This window comes from Diorhabda sublineata, chromosome 4 (genome assembly GCF_026230105.1).
Source record: "Diorhabda sublineata isolate icDioSubl1.1 chromosome 4, icDioSubl1.1, whole genome shotgun sequence".
In the NCBI taxonomy this organism is placed as follows: Eukaryota; Metazoa; Arthropoda; class Insecta; order Coleoptera; family Chrysomelidae; genus Diorhabda; species Diorhabda sublineata.
Window position 1 is genome coordinate 31,212,697 of NC_079477.1, and position 19,195 is coordinate 31,231,891.

The 19,195-nt window shown below is 30.0% G+C and overlaps 1 protein-coding gene across 4 annotated transcripts; it reads left to right on the top strand.

The window, feature by feature from the left end:
• The first annotated feature begins 1,608 nt into the window (after positions 1-1,608).
• On the top strand, positions 1,609-13,152 carry LOC130443176 (N-acetylglucosamine-6-sulfatase-like). 4 transcript variants are annotated; one of them, XM_056777681.1, is made up of 9 exons: positions 1,609-1,752; positions 3,252-3,371; positions 3,425-3,484; positions 5,374-5,580; positions 7,210-7,533; positions 8,798-8,993; positions 10,516-10,829; positions 12,443-12,559; positions 12,889-13,152. In XM_056777681.1, the coding sequence occupies exons 2-9, from the start codon at positions 3,255-3,257 to the stop codon at positions 13,036-13,038; spliced, it is 1,485 nt and encodes a 494-aa protein (XP_056633659.1). In that variant the 5' UTR covers positions 1,609-1,752; positions 3,252-3,254; the 3' UTR covers positions 13,039-13,152. The 4 variants fall into 4 exon arrangements, with proteins under 4 accessions (XP_056633659.1, XP_056633662.1, XP_056633658.1 ...); XM_056777684.1 differs by having other exon boundaries at positions 1,631-1,774; XM_056777680.1 differs by lacking the exon at positions 1,609-1,752 and adding an exon at positions 2,480-3,144.
• The last annotated feature ends 6,043 nt before the right edge of the window (positions 13,153-19,195 follow it).

Below are 19,195 nucleotides of genomic sequence, written 5' to 3' on the forward strand. Positions count from 1 at the left end.
AATAACCTCTTGATTGTACCTACTTTTCATAGAATACATTTTCCATATATGTTATACTTCTATTTGGACAGTTTCTATAAGTTTAAGCTGTTCTGACTTAGAAAGACAGAATAGCAACGATTTCTCTATCCTCCGAGGTTCCAGCTCTGTTTAGCGCATTCTCAAGCATGCGCACTATAGATAAAGTGTCTCGAACGAGAGAGGTAAAGAATATTGTCGGCACCATAAAGGAGTATTACATATAAGACATATTCTTAAATGTGTGATGCACTGCCATTTTTACATAAATAGCTTTTTAGCAAATTTTCATTATAGGTATATTATATTTAATGTGATATTGTTATCAATATTTCAGATTAAATACTATAAAATTTGATATTATTTTTATTTAACCCGATAGTTATAGTTCAAATTGATAAGAAACTGTCCCGCCCAAATCTTATTGACATTCCTTTTAATTTAAGCTAAGAAAAGAGATGAGAAATTTATCGAGCCAGAAATTCTCAACAAACTTTATTTTATATAAAAGTTCGATATCGATTCTAGTGAGATAAGGGAGCAAAAAAAATATCCACGTGTCTGATATGTTCAAAATTCATAACTATTGTCGAAAATTACGTGTCACTAGATGGCGCTAAATTTTGATTCTATAGAGGTAAACAACAATACAACCTGTAAAGGTGTTTGTTGGTGTTTAGTTTTTTTAGTGTTTCTGGCAGGATTTTCTTTATATTTTCAATTTCCGTTATTTCCTAAACGTGTTTTTGTAGCTAGAACAAAAAGTTCCTTTAAGAATTGGAAAAACTCCAATTTAGTGCTATAAATTGTTGCAAGAGGCCTATGGGGACAATTGTCTATCTCGTGCGCGTGTTTTTGAGTGCTGAAAGCGCTTAGTGATGGTCGAGAGAGTACTGAAGTTAACCAGCGCCCAGGTCGTCCTGTAACTGTTTCAACTCTGGAAACAGTGACCAGACTTAACCAAATTGTGCGTACAGATCGTCGGATGAGCATCCGGATGTTGCCGAGGCTATAAATGCCGATAAAGAAACGGTTAGAAAAATTTTACAAGAGGAATTACACATGACAAAAGTCTGTGCAAAGTTAGTGCCAAAAAATCTGACTCCTGACCGAAACCTCTTGTCTTTTCAAAGTCAAAAGATTTCATGGGTATGGGTGGGGGTATTTTGAACAATTTCCTAACGTCTAATTTTATTTAATATTTTGTGATCGACTTAAAAATGAAAATATAAAAAGTAAGTGGAATGAACAAGAAAAAAGTAGTCAGGAAATAACTACCAACAATGATTTAGCTTTTGGAGCCTGATGGATAGGTTGATGATTGTTACTGCACATTGTATTGCATAATGTTAAGCCGCCATTTTCGAAGAGAACTAGAAATATCTCGCTAGAAGGCAAAATATAATGATGTCTTGACAATTCTTGTCCTTGCAGGTAACCAGATCTCAGTCCAAGGAGGTATCCAAATTTTAATCATATTGACTTCTTTCATTGTGGTTATATAAATGGGAATGGGATTTTTTACTTTTATCAGTGTAATAGGTTTATTTATACACTTTACTGACTTAACGAACCTGAAGTTATTAATCCAAAATTTAGAAAAGATTAGATAATTTTCGTCCGTATATAAACGTTGTATACTGTCTTGGGGAACTTGTTTATGGTGTATATTAAATAAAAGTGTTCTCAACTTCAATATTTGGAGTAATTTCTCAATTATTATTTGCAAATTGTGTAAGATAATTTTTATTATACAGTGAGTAGACGAATATAATTTCTTTTTGTGATTAGATTAAACTAAGTATGACATTAGTTCTTGTGATTTTCAACTTTCTCACTAAATGGAAACTACTATACCTAATAAATCATGTTTGATATAGAATGTGAATGATAAAGGACAATAAGAATAGAATGTATTCCATCTTCTATTGAGATTTTTAAGTAGTTCAATTGAAAGGCTTTCCGACGACAAATCCACCATAGATTCGATAGCAACCATTTTTAAGTGTAAAGGATTATTATATTTAAAGTAATTGATGGGAACGAATAGCACGAAAGACATTCATTCTCTTCAAAATGGCGTCGCTTTTAGTATTGTTTGAAATTTCGAATTAGTAATACTGCCTGGATTTATTTCCAAAAAAGCTACCATGATTGCTCCGCCTTCACACATCCACACTCAAATAAATATCTGTTTGTCTTCATGGTAGAAGAGTGACGCTCCTCATCTTCCAAGTTACTACATTTTTCCTTACATACTTATGTAGATAAATCACAAGAAAACATTATTTCTATAACAACAAACAAATGAAGAGACTATTTATTATTAACTAACTTACTCCGCAAAACAAACTCGATGATATACCCAAAAAGAAATTCTTAAAAATTCTAGAACAAACAAAAGAAATAAATAAATAGGAAATTTATTGTCATGGATGAATATTCGGTCGGAGTAAGGAAAAGAAGAAAAATGATTTGTTTCACCGGCGATTAGTTAAAGGGACTGACAGCTCAAAGTAATATAACCTTATTGTTAAAAATGAGAAATTTTTCTGTTCATAAACTATATCTAGAATAAATTAACTTACTCCTGGTAAACTGATTTCTTAATTAATATCTCAGATCTACAAAGAATTGTTAGCATGCTGCAAGAAATTATTTCAACGAGCAATATTGTCAAATTAATCACTACAACGAATTCTTATTTATTACTAAGTTAGAATTAGTTATGATCTAAGTTATGATCTAAACTCAAGCTTTACAAACAGTTGATAATATGAGAGAATATCCAAATAATAGAGTTATGGAGAGAAAAGCAATTGAACGCTATGTATAAAATTGATTCATTGAAATTTAATAACTTGCTTGTGGCGATGTACATTGAAGATATCCTAGATAAGCACCTTTAATGGAGTTTGGAAAATATACTGGTAAAAAGCCCCACAGTTTAAAATTAAACTTAATATACATTCAACTTTGCTTTTCTAAGTCTAATACTAAGTACTTAAGGAAATATATGACTTAGGGAATTTATAAAAATATTTGGATTTACTGGAGATTAGGATGAATGATCAACATTTTCTATCCCATCAGGCACCTAATCAAGTATTATATAAAAATATATGAGTATGTACCCAGTCAGTTATTGATCTATAGATATACACATCAGTGTGATATAGATTTTTTTTTATATTTTTTAATATTGTTATCATAAATTTATTTTTTTTTTATAGAAAATGACATATTTGTGGTTTCGAATATTTATACTAGCTACATTGTATCAATGTTTTTATGGCGATCCAAATTTTGTACTAGTTTTGACAGATGATCAAGATTTATTGTTAAACTCAATGGTAAACATTATTTGACAATGTATACATTGGATTATTACATAAACTGTTTCCAGATTGCCATGGAGAATACCATCAACTTATTGGGAAATAATGGCAAAACCTTTAAAAATGCTGTAAGTACATATGTTTGACATCACAGTTAAAAATATTAACTTTTGTCCCTAAAATTTTATTCAAAGCTATCGATATATTCACAATAGAAAGTTGGCAATTACGATAAAAGTGGTATCAATTAGATTCTTAAATTCCTCTTTATATTTAATGTAGTTTACGTTAATAATGGAAGTAATGTTCCAATTATAACTATGAAAATTGTGCAGATAAAAATTCTTAACACCAGATATCACTGAATTAATCATTTTACTGCACATTATAATGAACAAAATTCCCATTTAAAAGGGTGTATCAACATTTGTTAATAAAATGGAATAGCTATATGAGTTTCAGAAAGTGTGCAAATGGAAGTTCGTTTTTTTGAGCATAATGAAGAAGAATCAAAATTGTAACTTATAATCCAGACTGGATTATTATAACCTTATGGTTATATATGGTTTCTGGTTATGTTTTTATTATTATTTCAGTTTCCCTTCCTCAAATTACAATATAATTCTCCCAAAATTTTACTTATTGAATGTAAACTTTTATTTAAAAATATCTAGTGCAGATTTAAAACATGTAGAGTAATCTAATGTAATTAATTTTCCTCATAAATATGGACGAAAATTAAAAACTACATTTTCTGAATAAAATAATTCACCTGTGACTTTGGCCTACCTAAGGGTAATAATTGTTCATATCAAAAGCTTAACAAAAAAGAGGTAGTGCATGATATTGAGATTAAAAGGAGTTTTGAATTTTTTATTCAGAGATGAGTATAGTACTTCTTAATTTTTTAACATGAGCATTTAAGAATTTATAAACATTAAGATAAATTTCTTTGCAATGAGCCTTCTTATACACAGAAAATTAAGGCATTATTATTAATTGGAGTGTATGACAAAGTACTCAAAAAAAAAGGGATTCAGAGCTACATTGAGGAATAAAATAAAGTGCATTCTTATATTGGCAGATTATTTAATTAGCAGTATTGTGAATGTAACAGTTCCAGGTCTATGGTGAGTAGAATAGAGAAAAATGAGAGATTAAAATTGAATCGAAATGAATTAGATGTATGTATTTTGAGTACATAAACCTTCTGCCAAGTTTGATACCTACTTTGATATTGAATAGATATGGTTCAAATGAAGTGGTATATTACTAAATATAAAATTGGAAATAATTTTATTTAGAATATGTATTTTCGTGTATCAAAATTGACTTTCACCAATATTTTTCAATCATATTCATAATAACAGTATCACAGTATCTCTAGATCTTTTGATACCTTAGATCAACATATATTTGCTTATCTTCCAATAAAAATTTATGACATTATTTTGATGAGCACTTCATATAAAACTAATTTTATTAGAAACAACTATTTGGAAGTAAATAAAAGTAAAAACATTAGATAAGTTGAGTGGTATCTTATCAAATGTGGTACTTGTGGATTTTAGAATTTATAATAAGCTTTAAATTGGTCCAAATTTGATAAACATCCAGAAGTTCTCAAACCATTCCAAAAATCAAGGATTTTATGAAGTTCTTGATTTAGCAAACTTCTCATTTGTCTTTGAGTATTATTATGACTTATGATTTCATTTGATTATGTAAATAGGGCAGATCTACATCTCAACCTTTTTCTCAATTCTGATAGTAATTCGCTTTCCAATTGTCTTTGCTGTTGGCCAAAATATTCTAACAGAATATTTCCAGATTCTGAAGCTCTGTTTAACTTTTGCCAGCAAATCGATGACTATCTAAAATTTTACTAAATAGAAAACAGAACATTTGGCTTGCATGTCGCAGATTTTTTACAGAATGCTTATACCTCAACCATGTAAAATTTATTAAATATATGACATCAAAATATAAAAACCACAATTTTATCATTGATTTTCAGTTTGTGAATACTCCTATCTGCTGCCCAAGTAGAAGTACAATATTGACAGGAAAATTCGCACACAACACTGGAGTTGTAAATAATTCTATAAGTGGAAACTGTTCAAGTCCAATGTGGCAAGAAAAACACGAACCCAATAGTGTCTCTGCTATTCTCAAGAGGAACAAAAACTATGTTACATTCTATTCTGGAAAATATATGAATGGGGTAAATTATATCAATTTTCCTAATTAGATCACTTCGAGAGTGATGCAGAAGGGTGAATAATTTTGTCCTGACTACTTAATATTACAATGTGATTATGCATATAAATAATACTCAATATTTTAATAGTTTTTGTTGAGTTAATTGATATATTTATGTCCACGTTTAAAATAAGACAAGTCAAATCAAATATATTCCTTCATAGTATATTAAACAACATATTTTAATATAATTAAAACATGAGTAATTTTTTTAAGTCTTGAAGACTTATTGGCTCCAAAATATATTTAATGATAAAGGAGGTCAAGAATTGTACCACGTGCTCTAAACACAAAAATGATCTGATAGTACCAAAAATTATAACTCTCTGATGGTCATTATGTATATTTTTCTTTTTGTTAATGCTTTTTATTAAAACACAAACAAAGAAATCTTTGTCTTTAATAAAATTCACGGTGATCATGGTTCCTCAATATATTTTTAAAATCTTACCTAAGCGATAGATAATTAATGAAAGCACTAATCGTCCAATAGAAGCAGGCGTACCACAGGGAATTGTCTTAGGAATCATTATTATATGTATTATACACGGCAGATCTACCAACAAATAATAAAACCATCATGGGCACCTTCGCTGACGACACATTCATATTAGCAAGCAATGAAAATCCAGTTACAGTTTCCAGAATTTTGTAGACAGAAGTGACCTTCATTCTAATAAAAGACTAGTGCTCTCCTGTTTATATGAACAATGTACAAATATCACAAGCTACTAACACGAGGCATGCACCTATATACAAGTTAATTTTTTACTGAATTTAATGTGTGCCTATGTGAAGGTCTATGTAAGAAGTTGTTAGTAGTGATCTTTGTTAGCTAGAAGTTCAAACCATTGAGGAGAAGCATTGGCTTGGAAAGAATTATGGTGACTTTTAACCAGGAAAATCCACCATCATTGACTACTATACAGAGTTTAAAGTGACCAAATTCAATGAAGCTGTTTTCATACTTAAAAAAATACTATGAGGAAGGAAATCAGATAAGGCATTTATCTCATATACCCGAATGTTGGAAAAGCGTTTGTAGAGCTGATTGTATCGATACATAAAATTACATTTTCCTGCAAAACTTGTTTTTTGTTTATCAAGTCGAGGTCTTACAGCATGATGTCTTTAACAACTATGTCGATGGTCTATCCTCCAATTGGAGAATATATATTATAATTGAAGACATCTAAGCCATGAATACTAATACAGATATGTTTCCTTGAGACTTTTATTTTGGTTCTTTCATATAATTTCATTTTTTAATGATCCTATGAAAAATAATTGAACGTCATAATTCCTTTCTAACCTTTATAATCAAGTATTACTGGGTTATACATATATAAATAAATAATATATGATAGAGAGATGATAATTTTTGGATGAGGAATCTTTATATCTCCTCTAGGGAAACTGCTCTCCAATTATCACTACAAAAACTTGGTTTCCTTCTAAAACATTTTATACTATGTTCTTAATTGACGTTTTTCCTGACTATTCTTCAATAACCATGCTAATAAAAATGGGGATTTTTGAATTTTCCTCGTCTTAATTATTTGGTATATTTGTATTCATATTATATTTTCAGTATGGATTTGCAGAAGCTGGAGGTATTGAACATGTTCCAGAAGGATATGACTGGTGGATAGGTTTAAAAGGAAACTCAGTTTATTATAATTACACATTATCAATCAATGGAACAGAATATTTTTCAAGTGACAAATACCTAACAGACACTTTGGCGGAATACTCAATAAAATTTTTGGAACAGAGAGCAACTGATAGGCCGTTCTTCATGACTATAGCACCACCAGCTGCACATGCTCCATTTACACCCGCCAAACGACATGAAAATAAGTATGCGGGAACTAAAGCTGTTAGAAGTCCATCTTTTAATCATTCAGGATCAGATGTGAGTATAAGAAAAATTGTGTGTTATACAAAACTGATGTAATAAATTATTATTCATAAAGATTATTAAATTATAATTTTTATTGTATTGGAAAATGGAAAATTGAATTTAAATTGTAACAAAAAACTAGGATTTCCTGAAATCAGTACTCATTATATCAGTGATAGCGAATCTTCTTGAGAAGAAGAAAATTTTTTTAGATCTAGCTTGTGGGTCACTAAGTATTTGATTGAAGAAAATCACATACAATATATATTTTGTATAAATATTTATTAATGATAAATAGCTAAACATATAATTTGTATATGAATAATAAAGTTGCTTATGAAGTATTTAATGTGAAGTTTGTTGCTGTTTATTTTCAGTCAACTTTTGAATATTTGGTTCATATTTTGAGTTCATTAGTTTAATGAATTACCAAATGTTTGATATACTATTTTCAATTTTTACTGTGGTATCAATATTATCTGCGCTGCTTTCTGATATTTTCCCTTCTACTTCCAAAATACAAGTCTTCAAATTTTGTTTTCCATACTATGCTGTTTGGAAATTCAACTAATTCTATCTTTAAATTATCGATACGTAGCCACATACATTTGGTTAACCCCATTGTTCTCAAATGATTGTTTTATTTCCTATAATGCAATAAATAATCATAATTGTTTATTGCATTTTCTTGTATGTTTTAAAAAACTATGTATTGTAATTGAGGAAAATATATCATGACTTTAATTTCCAATATTTTGGTAAAGATATCAAGTTTCGTTATAAAGATTTTGATATTTTGAAACATCATTAAAACAATTAGTCCATGCTCTTGAAGTTTTTTTTATTTAGTTTATTAAAATGCTTAGTGAGGTCTCTTCAATTCCCGCATCTTAACCAAATTAAAATTTCGTAGGAAACTTCAATCCTATTTTAATGTCTTTCAGATATTTTCAAATAAAATGAATTTTAGGTGGCTTTTTGTGTTTGAATGATTGAATTCTCTTGTAATGATAACTATTATAAGATTCTACTTGGTATGAATGCTGAAATGAAATTCAATTTTTGTCATTTTTGAGACATAATACATACAGAGTATCACACTATTCTTTTCTATTCAAAACCCTTAATGGGGCAATTTATTTAGCTCACTAAGTTTTCTATGTTTACCATAAAATTTAATAAAATATATTTGAAAAGTTCTGTAATATCTATCTATGTATGTAATTGAATATTCTTATGTCTTTTTTATAAATAAATGTGATAAACCTATTTTTAGAAACACTGGTTGATACGGATGCCTCCAGAATATTTACCGGATGATGTTGATATACTGGACAAGGTACAACAGCACAGATTGGAATCATTGTTGGCTGTTGATGAATTAGTACAAGGCGTCGTTTCTAAACTGGAAATGTTGGATTTATTGAAGGATACTTATATTATCTTTACGTCAGATCATGGATTTCATATAGGTAAAAAGTTATATTTCTCTCGTTTTGTAATTAGAAGTACACTTTTTCTTCTACTACATTTTTCCATTCCTTGGCTGACTATTTTTCATGTTCAATTTATTCTATGGAAAAAACAACCGTTTTTTTGTATGTAGATATTATTTCAGGGGAAAATTTTTCTTTTTGTAAGTCATTTTTATATTATTGGTTACATTGGGCACTGAATTTTAAAGTGGTATCATGTTTTTATTAAAATAACGACATATATTTTTTATTTATCATCCACTTAGTGGTAAGATCGTGGATTATCTTTTTTTAATAATAGAAAAACTGAAGAGTAGCTTAGTTTTCAAACTATTTCTCAAATAGGGTACTTGCATTTTTTTATAAGTAATCATTTTTTGTTTATTTCATAAGTTCTTGATATGAAATAATGTTAGAAAGTAAAATATTTAATTAAAATTGAAAAAACCAATATCTAAATATTTAATTTAAAATCGCAAAAATAATAATCGCACTACATAAAAAAATGATTCTCATTGGTTTTCAGTTGTGACGTCATAGATTTAATAAAAACATTGACCAGAAAAGAATATGTGTTCCAAGTATTTTTCTGCAATAAAGTTAAATTTGAACAAAATTACGTTTGTGTCTTTGTTCCCCGAAACGGCGGTATTATCTTCCTAGTTGATTCTTAATATTATTGTTATGTTCAAATTTATTATCATCTTTTAATCAAAAATAATTCTTTCTGTTAGTTAAGTTAGAATAATACTTTGCTTGGATACATTTCTTGATATCTTTATGTAGAGACAGCATAGATTTAATTTTCTTGTACATAAATCCATTTTGCATTTTAAGATTAGTGAAATTATTATGTAATGGAATTTTATGGGTTCGTTCCAACCCATCAAAAAACCATCTTTGGTACAGTGAGAGTAGATTTGATTCATATATTCTTCGCGGCTTCGACAAGACTCCACATTCGCGGGCTGCTCAGTCTCTCAGTAGCAATTGTCATGGACAGTTATAATTATAAATTGCCAAAGCGAGCATAGAAACTTTGATTAAGAACATTTCAAGACGTGCATACGCGTCAAGAGCGCGAACTATACTGTGAGCATGACGCGAACTTGCGAGTGTAGATTGTTGGTTATCTTTTCCGCATTTCGCGTCCGAGTGTGGATTTGCCATAATAAGTTTTAAGTATGTGTCGTGAACGTTTTGTTGTGTGTGTGTGTGTTGAAATTCATATGATTTTACTCTTATTAATCTTTTATTACCAAAATCAAATATTTCTATATATAGCTATTATTACCACTTTTTTATTTTTGATGTTTTGAATTTTGGATTACTTGGCAGACAATCTGTGTATTTATCGAAACAATCAAACATATGGGTATAGTGGATTTTTTTATTTTTATTTTTGAAGATAAATTGTTCTTTTGGATTATTGCTAAAGTGTCATTGGTGAACAGAATATTCAACGTTATCACTATTTTATCATCTGAATCACCGTTTATTCCATTCTACTTCATTTTAGGGCAATTCAGTCAACCATGGGATAAAAGACAGCCCTATGAAACCGATATTCGAGTACCTTTCATAGTAAGTGGACCCAAAATACCCGCCAAGTCATCAGGAACCTTCCCAATATCTGCGGTGGATATTGTTCCTACTATATTAGATTTGGCTAATATCGATGTACCATCTTACATAGATGGAAAAAGTTTCAAAACACAATTGTTCGCAGAACCATCTGATTCCTTCAATAGAACTATACTCATTGAATATTGGGGCGAAGGGGATACTCGTAGAATAGATCCTAAATGTGCATGGACTGATCCAAATTTAACTGTAAGTATGTGATTTTAATATTTAATAACTTATTTAGATTTGATACTATCACATAGGCTTGTTGAATTATTTGGTTTTATGTAACAATCATTTGCTCTGGATCTAAGCTGAGAGCAGCAAATATGTATCAACTATAACAGTATTGGTTTGAGTCCATTTTGTAAGGTTTAATAGAAAAGATCGTGAAATTTAGAAGATGTTCACGATTCTATTCATTTCCTAAAAAAGATTCTTATCTTATATGTTTTAAATTAACATTAACACATGTTGCATTTATTTTATATGTTCATTTCTTTTCTTTCGGTTATTTACCAACTCTTTCCGCTTCCTATTTCGCCCTAAGAAATTCCATTCAGTAACATACACTTCTTTCCTGCTTTATATTTCGTCTTTAGTCCACTCTCAATCATCAATCAGTTTGGTTGGAATACATCGAGAACTTGATGATATAAAGAAAAATTGCGATGTAGACTTTGATTACTTATTTAGTGAAAAGTTAGAACAGGGTATCACCAAAAAATAGTACCTGTCGAATTTTATTTCATCATTTAAATTGCCAATTAAGAAAGTTAATCTATGTTACCAATGCCTCTTCAGGAACTTTTGTCTTCTAATACGGTGATAATAATGTAAATTTCAATAGAAAGCCCTTTGGTATTTATATATAAAAGTTAAAGTGCTATTTTTTGCACCCAAACCATGACTTTAATATTGTGTTTTTCTAATTAGATTTCTATACTATTAAGTAGTCTACTATTAAGGCTGATTGTGCAATACAATGTGTTTGATCGATTTAAACCATCTAGAAACTCATTGAAGACATTTTTTTATTCAATTCAATAATACTTACCACGGAAGATTTATAGAGTATGAATTGATTGATATGTATCAAGCACTAATTTTACCTTTGAAATATAAAATTCACCACCAGACTCCTGATTGTTGACATTACTACTGGAAAGTCTACCTACTGGCCAACCGATCCCAACAAGATTCCAGACTTTATTTTTTTTATAATCAAAACATATCTGTCAACTTTTTACTAATAGAAGAAGCATGGGAGATGAATTTTGATCATTCCCTAATCATCTTTACACTTAGTGGAAACATTTACTGCAATTTATTACCTTTATGGGTGATTAATTTAAGAAAATATTATATACAAATATAGTACAGTACAGGGATTAGAAAAATAGTTTCATCTAGAAAAATATTAATCCTGATATTGGTAAACCATGAACATAAAAACATTTTGTCAATTTTTAAACTTTTAGGAAAAATAATTGTCGAACGTAAGAGAAGGGGTTACTGGGAAACATATAACAGGTCCCGCATATTCTAAAACCTACATGAAATGGTCAGAATTATATGGATATTATTATATTATTGCAATCCTTAGGCGATCTTAAAAAACAGATACCGTGATATATGTAAAATTATTTTCAAACATCAATTCATATTAGAATCACACAAAAATTCAAATGTGTGTAGTAACCATGTTCCATACTTGTATCCATAAACAAAAACAGATTCAGAATAGCTCTTGAAATGTTTTTATGAACTCACCAAATATCCTATCCAATATTTTATCTGTATATCTTTTACATTTTTAGGAATGTATTCCAGACCAGTGGTGTAAATGTCAAGACTCAAGAAATAATACATTCACTTGTATGGTTGAATTGACAGAGTCACAGAACTTCAAATTTTGTAGATTTAACGATGAAGAGGTAATTATTGATATTGTAATGTATCGTTGGGCTAACCAATGATGGTTGACCGTCTCATCGTGTTGGTTTGCTAACATAAACCGAGTAAAAAACCCTGAATGGCAGAAGCATGCCCAAAATTTTCTAAAATAGGAATAAAGATTAAACCATACTTGTTACGAGGGACTTAACATAACTTTATTTTAAAAAATACCTCTACCTCAAAAATATAATTTTTGTCATTCTAGATTGAGTGTCAGGTCAACAAAATTTTTCATATTTCAAAATTCATAATTTTTAATAAAGTTAGATCGTTTTTTAATCGGTTTAATTGGTATCATAATTTTCAGAACTTTTTGGAAGCATACAATCTAACAGTGGATCCATTTGAATTGAAAAATGTGGCAAATGAATTGAATAGTGGAAGAAAACAACACTACTTATCGATTTTGGAAAATCTTCAAAAATGCAGAGGAAGTGAATGTAAAGAAATGATGTAAAGGTTTCATGAAATAATACAATTAAATACATTTTTGTAAAAAATTCAATTATGTAAATATTCAATTATATTCAAGATATTTTGTATTTAATTTAATAAAATGTATGAAATGATATTTTTGTACTTTACTATATATTCACAACACGATTTGGTCCTCCTTAGAACACGAAAGAGTAGGATCTGAATGTGTCTTGTATTTTAGATGTGTCACACCTCAGTAGTGGCAGTTTTTCTTCGTTACATGCCCATTAAGGTGAAAATGAGCTTCATCTAAAAATAAAACATTGTTGAACGTGAAGAAGTGTTCGTTCAATCCACTAGTTGCAACTGACATAATCTGTGCACGCTTTGAAATTGATATTTCAAATTTGTCTTTATATTGAACGAATTTCTGAGTAGTATGTTTTGAATTATTTCGCTGGAAGGTAAAATAGCTACAGCATCATCACGCATATTTCTAAAAAAGTTAATTTTTAGTCAGGAAGGACTCGAAAGTGTAGCATTTACCTGGGTTGTATAATAGTTCTTTATTGCAAAGATGATTGTCTAAGAAAGCATCAAAAAAGACAGAATAAATATGAATTACCTGATTATTACAGACAAAAACTTATTATGTTAACATGTGAAGCTATAAAAAGCGACATAACTTAAAATGGAGCGATGTTTCTTGAAATTATTTATTGAAGATTTTACCTTTTCACAGCAACAGAACAAATCCGATAATAGAAGTGAAGCTCACCAATGAACTCTGCCTATCGTCTCACTTTACGGAAATAGTGGAATGTTGTTAAGGTCGGTTGTATTGCTTTTTGCAGTATCTCCGCATATACAGAATACCTGTTCAAAAATTCATCTTTTCGAGAAACTGTTAGGATTTGAATCACATTCTGTGTATTCACATTACCATTTAAAAAGAAAGAGGTTAATATTCATATTCCCAGAAAATTCCAGTCTTCGGACATAGTAAAAGTCTGAGAGTTGATGAATCGATGCTAATTGATGCATATTTCCATAATGCAGCTGAATTTGTTTGAATTTTTGATGATTTATTTGATATTTTTTACTCTCGTAATAGATTGACAAAATATACATTTAAAAAACCACTTATCCCAGCAACGAAACATTATTTTTAATAGATTGAATGAAATAAAAAATTATATATCATTAAAATATAATGGACATCACATTCTAGATTCTGGGAGAAAAACAAGTTATTTGGCATGCATAGAAAGTGTCTTTGCTTTTTATAAAGCATATGTTCATGCTTATAAATTTTCGCAAGATCACTTGGAACTGTTTTTTGGTGCTATTAGAAGTGGAGGTGGATTCAACGATAATCCTACTGCACGTCAGTTTGAAAATACGTTTAACAGACTTTTAATTCACCAAGAAGTAAAAGCAGGAGCTTCAGGGAATATTATTAGATTGTATTCTACTGGCATATTGCAATTTAGTAGCCAAGGACCTAGTAAGGCTGATAATATTCAAGAAGATGTTGAATTTGAAAACCAATTGAAGAATTTCAGTATTTAAACACAGAATCATGAAATTTGGATATGCTTTTCGCAAATCTTAAACATTTGTATTTTTCATATACCGCATTACATTAATGTCCCCAGGGATTTTTGAAACTAGCATAATGCAATCATATATTTAAATTAATGTTTCAAAACTCAATTTTTATGTTTATGATGCTAGGTGCAACTTTTTTATTGGTCCAAGCTCCAATTCAAAAGCCCCTCCATTCTTAAATTAGGGACACATTAGGGAAACATTAGGAAACTGCTTTATGAGTTGTATCAGCAAGGAAAAGACATTAGAAATGGCTGGATCCTAGCACACTCTCATATTAAAGAAAATTACAGAAAAGACGACCTCGCAAACCTTGGTAGAACCGCTAGATGTCAAAACGAAATTTATACTCGCAATTTCTCAAATCTCCGAGAAGAAACCCTTGGTTTTCGGCGGCAGATAACTTATCCAGAAAAGAGATATGTATCATCTCAAAAATATGCTGTGCTACATTGACCTTCTTAGATAAAAGTATCCTTGCTATAGGGTTCCACTCGAAAGTTTTTATCACAATAACCATATGACACCAAATTTAACAAAGACGTTATCTATTATTACTGGTAAAGAACTGTACAATCCTTATTGATGTTTCTAAATTTCACTAATTCATATATAATAATATAATTTGAAATTTTTAAAATTCCCAGAATGTTTATCATTTTGTATTTGGTATATTACGGCCTAGTTGTTTATTTTGTTACATTATTCTTACACCTCTTTTCAAAAAGTCATCTACAACAACTTATGCACGTATTCTAGAATTTTTCTCAAATTCTTAAACAAATAGTTTATCTGGAACACATCTCAACGAAAAGGCTTATTAATTTTGTCAAATGATGCGATGAATCAGATAAAAAACTGTTTTCTACAATTTATTTTTCTTGAAAATATATATTTGTTGGAATGATAGTAAATGAACGAACGACTGCTATTCAAGGAAATAAGTTTCACAGGTATCAAAATTTCCAAATGTAGTTTATAATCAATAAAGTAAGCGAGCAAAAATTAAATATTTTCAGTGTAAATAAAATAAGTGTTCATTTTTGAACTTGGAACTCATTGATTACTGCCATGATAACATTCGAGTTCATTGGAAAAATATTTAAAGTACCTTCTCGAGAAGGTACTTTCCTATTTAATAGTATCTATCCATAGATCGAGGTGAATTACTTCTATCTGATAGATAACATTCCATCAAAAATATTTTGAATTTTATGATGAACCTGTATAGATAATATTGAGGGTTTCAACTGAAAATCTTCACCTCAAGCTGAATATTCGAAGTAATTGGGTAAAGACACTACCAGAAACGGCGAGTATGGCATAAGAATTCCGTATAATCAAAATATACTTAATACTAAACAAAACAAAATTTATTCTCGCAATTTATCAACTATCCGAGAAGAAACACTTGGTTATCTGCGCGGGACACCTTATTCAGGAAAGATATATGTATCATCTCAAGAATATGCTGTGATACATTAACCTTCCTGCATAAAAGTATCTTTTTCGTAATATTCCATTCGAAAGTATTTATCACAATGACCATATGACCATATGATATCAAACTTAACGAATACATTATATATTATCACTGGTAGAAAACTGTTCAACCCTTAATGTTGTTTTCAAATTTGACTAATTCATGTATAATCATTCCAAAGACAAGAGATGGAGAAAGTACTTTTGAATAGCACCTTAGTAAGAAATTCAATTTAACCTGACATGTACTGGATCTATCATCTTAACAATGATTGAGTTCGAACAATCCATCAAAAATATTCAGCTATTTTTCAAATCTATGTAAATTATAATAAAAATAATTCCTGTTCTATCAATATCGAACTCTATAGATTAAACTAAAAAACAGGGGAGTCAATATTGGGGTGGTATTTGTCTCACGCCCGTTTCATCACATTAATACTTTATATGTTTGTTTCTTGAATGAATTCGTCATTTATTTGAATTCACCTTTTCCATGAAACCTAAACATTCTTTTATTTCTGTTCTATTCAAATATGCTACTGTTCTATTTATATCCGCCCAGTTTGTTAATTATTGTACCTCAATTCCTTGACACACAATATTGCTTTTTTCTTGGAAAATTTTGATTTGCGAACCTTCATAATTGTGTATTAAGTATAGAAATATTCGAACTGAATGTTTCGAAACCACTTTAAAATATGACTCGAAGACAACCGTCAATCAATCCTTATGCAATATGCAATAAATTAAGCGGCGACCTTTACTATAAGGAACATTGAAGTGTTTTTATGTTTTTGATTTGCCAAATTCCGGCATTTACCAACTCAAAATTCGTACACATCATTGATTCGCTTTCATTTTGGTCGGAATTGGTTTGGTGATCATGATACATTCGCTTTGTTATTTCGACTCTTTGTAATGAAAATTCAAAATTTTTAAAATTCCCAGAATGTTTATCAGTTCATATTTGGTATACCACGGCCTAGTTGTATATTTTCAAATCGTCTACAATAATATACGCACATATTTTAAACTCCCTATGAACCTTTTATTCGATACTTTATCAACGAAATATTTTATTCATTTGGACAATTGATGCGTTGAATGAGATCCACAAATGTTTGTTACAATTTATTTTTCTTGAACTATGTATTTCTTCGAGTAATAGAAGAAGAACAAATGACTAGTAGTTATTGAAGGAAATAACTTACACATAAATCGAAATTTTCAAATGTAGTTTATAATCAATAATGTAAGAGAGCTGAAAATGAAACATTTTTACTGGTGTTTTGTATAATAAATAAATGATTAGTTTTAAGTTTGGAATTCGTTGATAACTGTCTTGATAACATTTGCCTTAATTGGAAAAATATTTAATAGCTCACACTTTTTCGAGAAGGTACTTTTCTATTTCCCAAATCTATTCATTTATCGAGGTGAATTACTTTTATCTATTAGATAACATTCCATCAAAAATGTTTTGAATTGAACCTTTTTAGATAATATTGCGAGTTTCAACTGAAAATCTTCACCTCAAGCTGAATATTCGAAGTAATTGGGTAATGACGCTAACAGAAACGACAAAAGTATGGCAAAAGAATTAGATAAGATTCCGTATAATTGAAATAATATGAGATGTGACATATTTGGTTCAACGTGAGAAAAAATATCCGCATTATAATTTCATGTACAGGCAACTCAATAGATTAAAACTGTATAGCATCATAATAGATTTTTGCTTCCCCCTTTTTTTCTCCCTTATGAATAAATATTTTCTTTTATGATCATTGACATTCTTAAGATATGTTATTGAATGATGTAGTGCTATTTATTTCTAATACCACTTTTGTGACTTGCTAACTATTTTACAGAATTTAATACGAGTGCTATTTTTCGAAAACCTTTGTGTAGTAGAACAGGAGAAAATTTAGAAGCAACCAATTGTATGACAAAAAAATATGAACATTTCACCATTAACATTCAAAAGTTTGTCAAGTCGTAGCATTTTAGATGATACAAAATGATGTTGCCTGGCTAATTAAACAGTTGCTATTAGCTTTATTTAATTGATCAGCATGTTCCTAGCGCTGTCAATCGATAAATTTTCGGAATCATTCAATTCTAATGGAACTAATTCGAGGATTCACGGGAATCGAAATTTTTAGTCAAGTTTCTATCCATGTAATAGCGCCGATCATATCATTCTTCGACGTGAGCATTTGAGCTTCCTATAATAACAGATTATGCTATTTACGCACATTTCCATCATTCATTATACCTTTACCATAAACTTGAATATGCTTTATCGTGAATTTTAGTAGGACTAACATTTTTTGCGTTTTCAAACTGAACAAGTAAGCGATCTTCACATAGCAACAAATGAGAAACTTTAACTATATAATCAACATTGACGTAGACGTGAAACAGTGAAGATTAACTGACCTTGATATGAGACGCGAATACGATATCCAATAAAAGACCCTCGTACGAGGGTTGCTTCTTAAGTTTTGAGATATGGCAACACTAATGTGAATATGTTAAATCTGACATTGCCGCCATCATAAAAATATTTTTAATGATGATCGTACTCGGAACGTGTTGTCATACGAGTGGTATTTGGGTTTACTTATACTTCAAACATTAACCTTGGTCAAAAACCAGAAATAAATCGCCAATAGTTTCGTGCGAAGATTTTCTATGACTTTCGATGTGGATTAAACCAACAGCGGTGTGACGATCAACTCACTTCGACTCGAGCCACCGAGTTTCGCTGGGTTTCCGAAATCATTCGTGATCGCTCATTACTACAGGAAAGTCATCCAAAATCGCATGTTGTCTTGGAACACATCGAAGCTAAGCTTAAACTGATATGGCAATCGATTGGTGCATAGGAATGCTGGAACAATTCAATCGCGGTGCTTCCAAGTTCGTGACGAGCGAGGAATTATGAATCTCTGTATACGAACCCGAAACTAAACAACAATCGACTGTATAGGTCTTTTCAGACGAACCAAATCCAATTAAAGTTCGCGCAGAAAGCACTTCAAAGCAAATGGTCACCTGTTTTTTTGAATAACTAGACATGTTGCCACCGTTCTATT

Excerpts from the sequence above, each read along its gene's own strand:
- LOC130443176 (XM_056777681.1), top strand. The coding sequence starts at position 3,255 with ATGACATATTTGTGGTTTCGAATATTTATACTAGCTACATTGTATCAA. Across the intron at positions 7,534-8,797 it reads TTAATCATTCAGGATCAGAT|AAACACTGGTTGATACGGAT; the intron begins GTGAGTATAAGA and ends ACCTATTTTTAG. Across the intron at positions 10,830-12,442 it reads GGACTGATCCAAATTTAACT|GAATGTATTCCAGACCAGTG; the intron begins GTAAGTATGTGA and ends TTACATTTTTAG.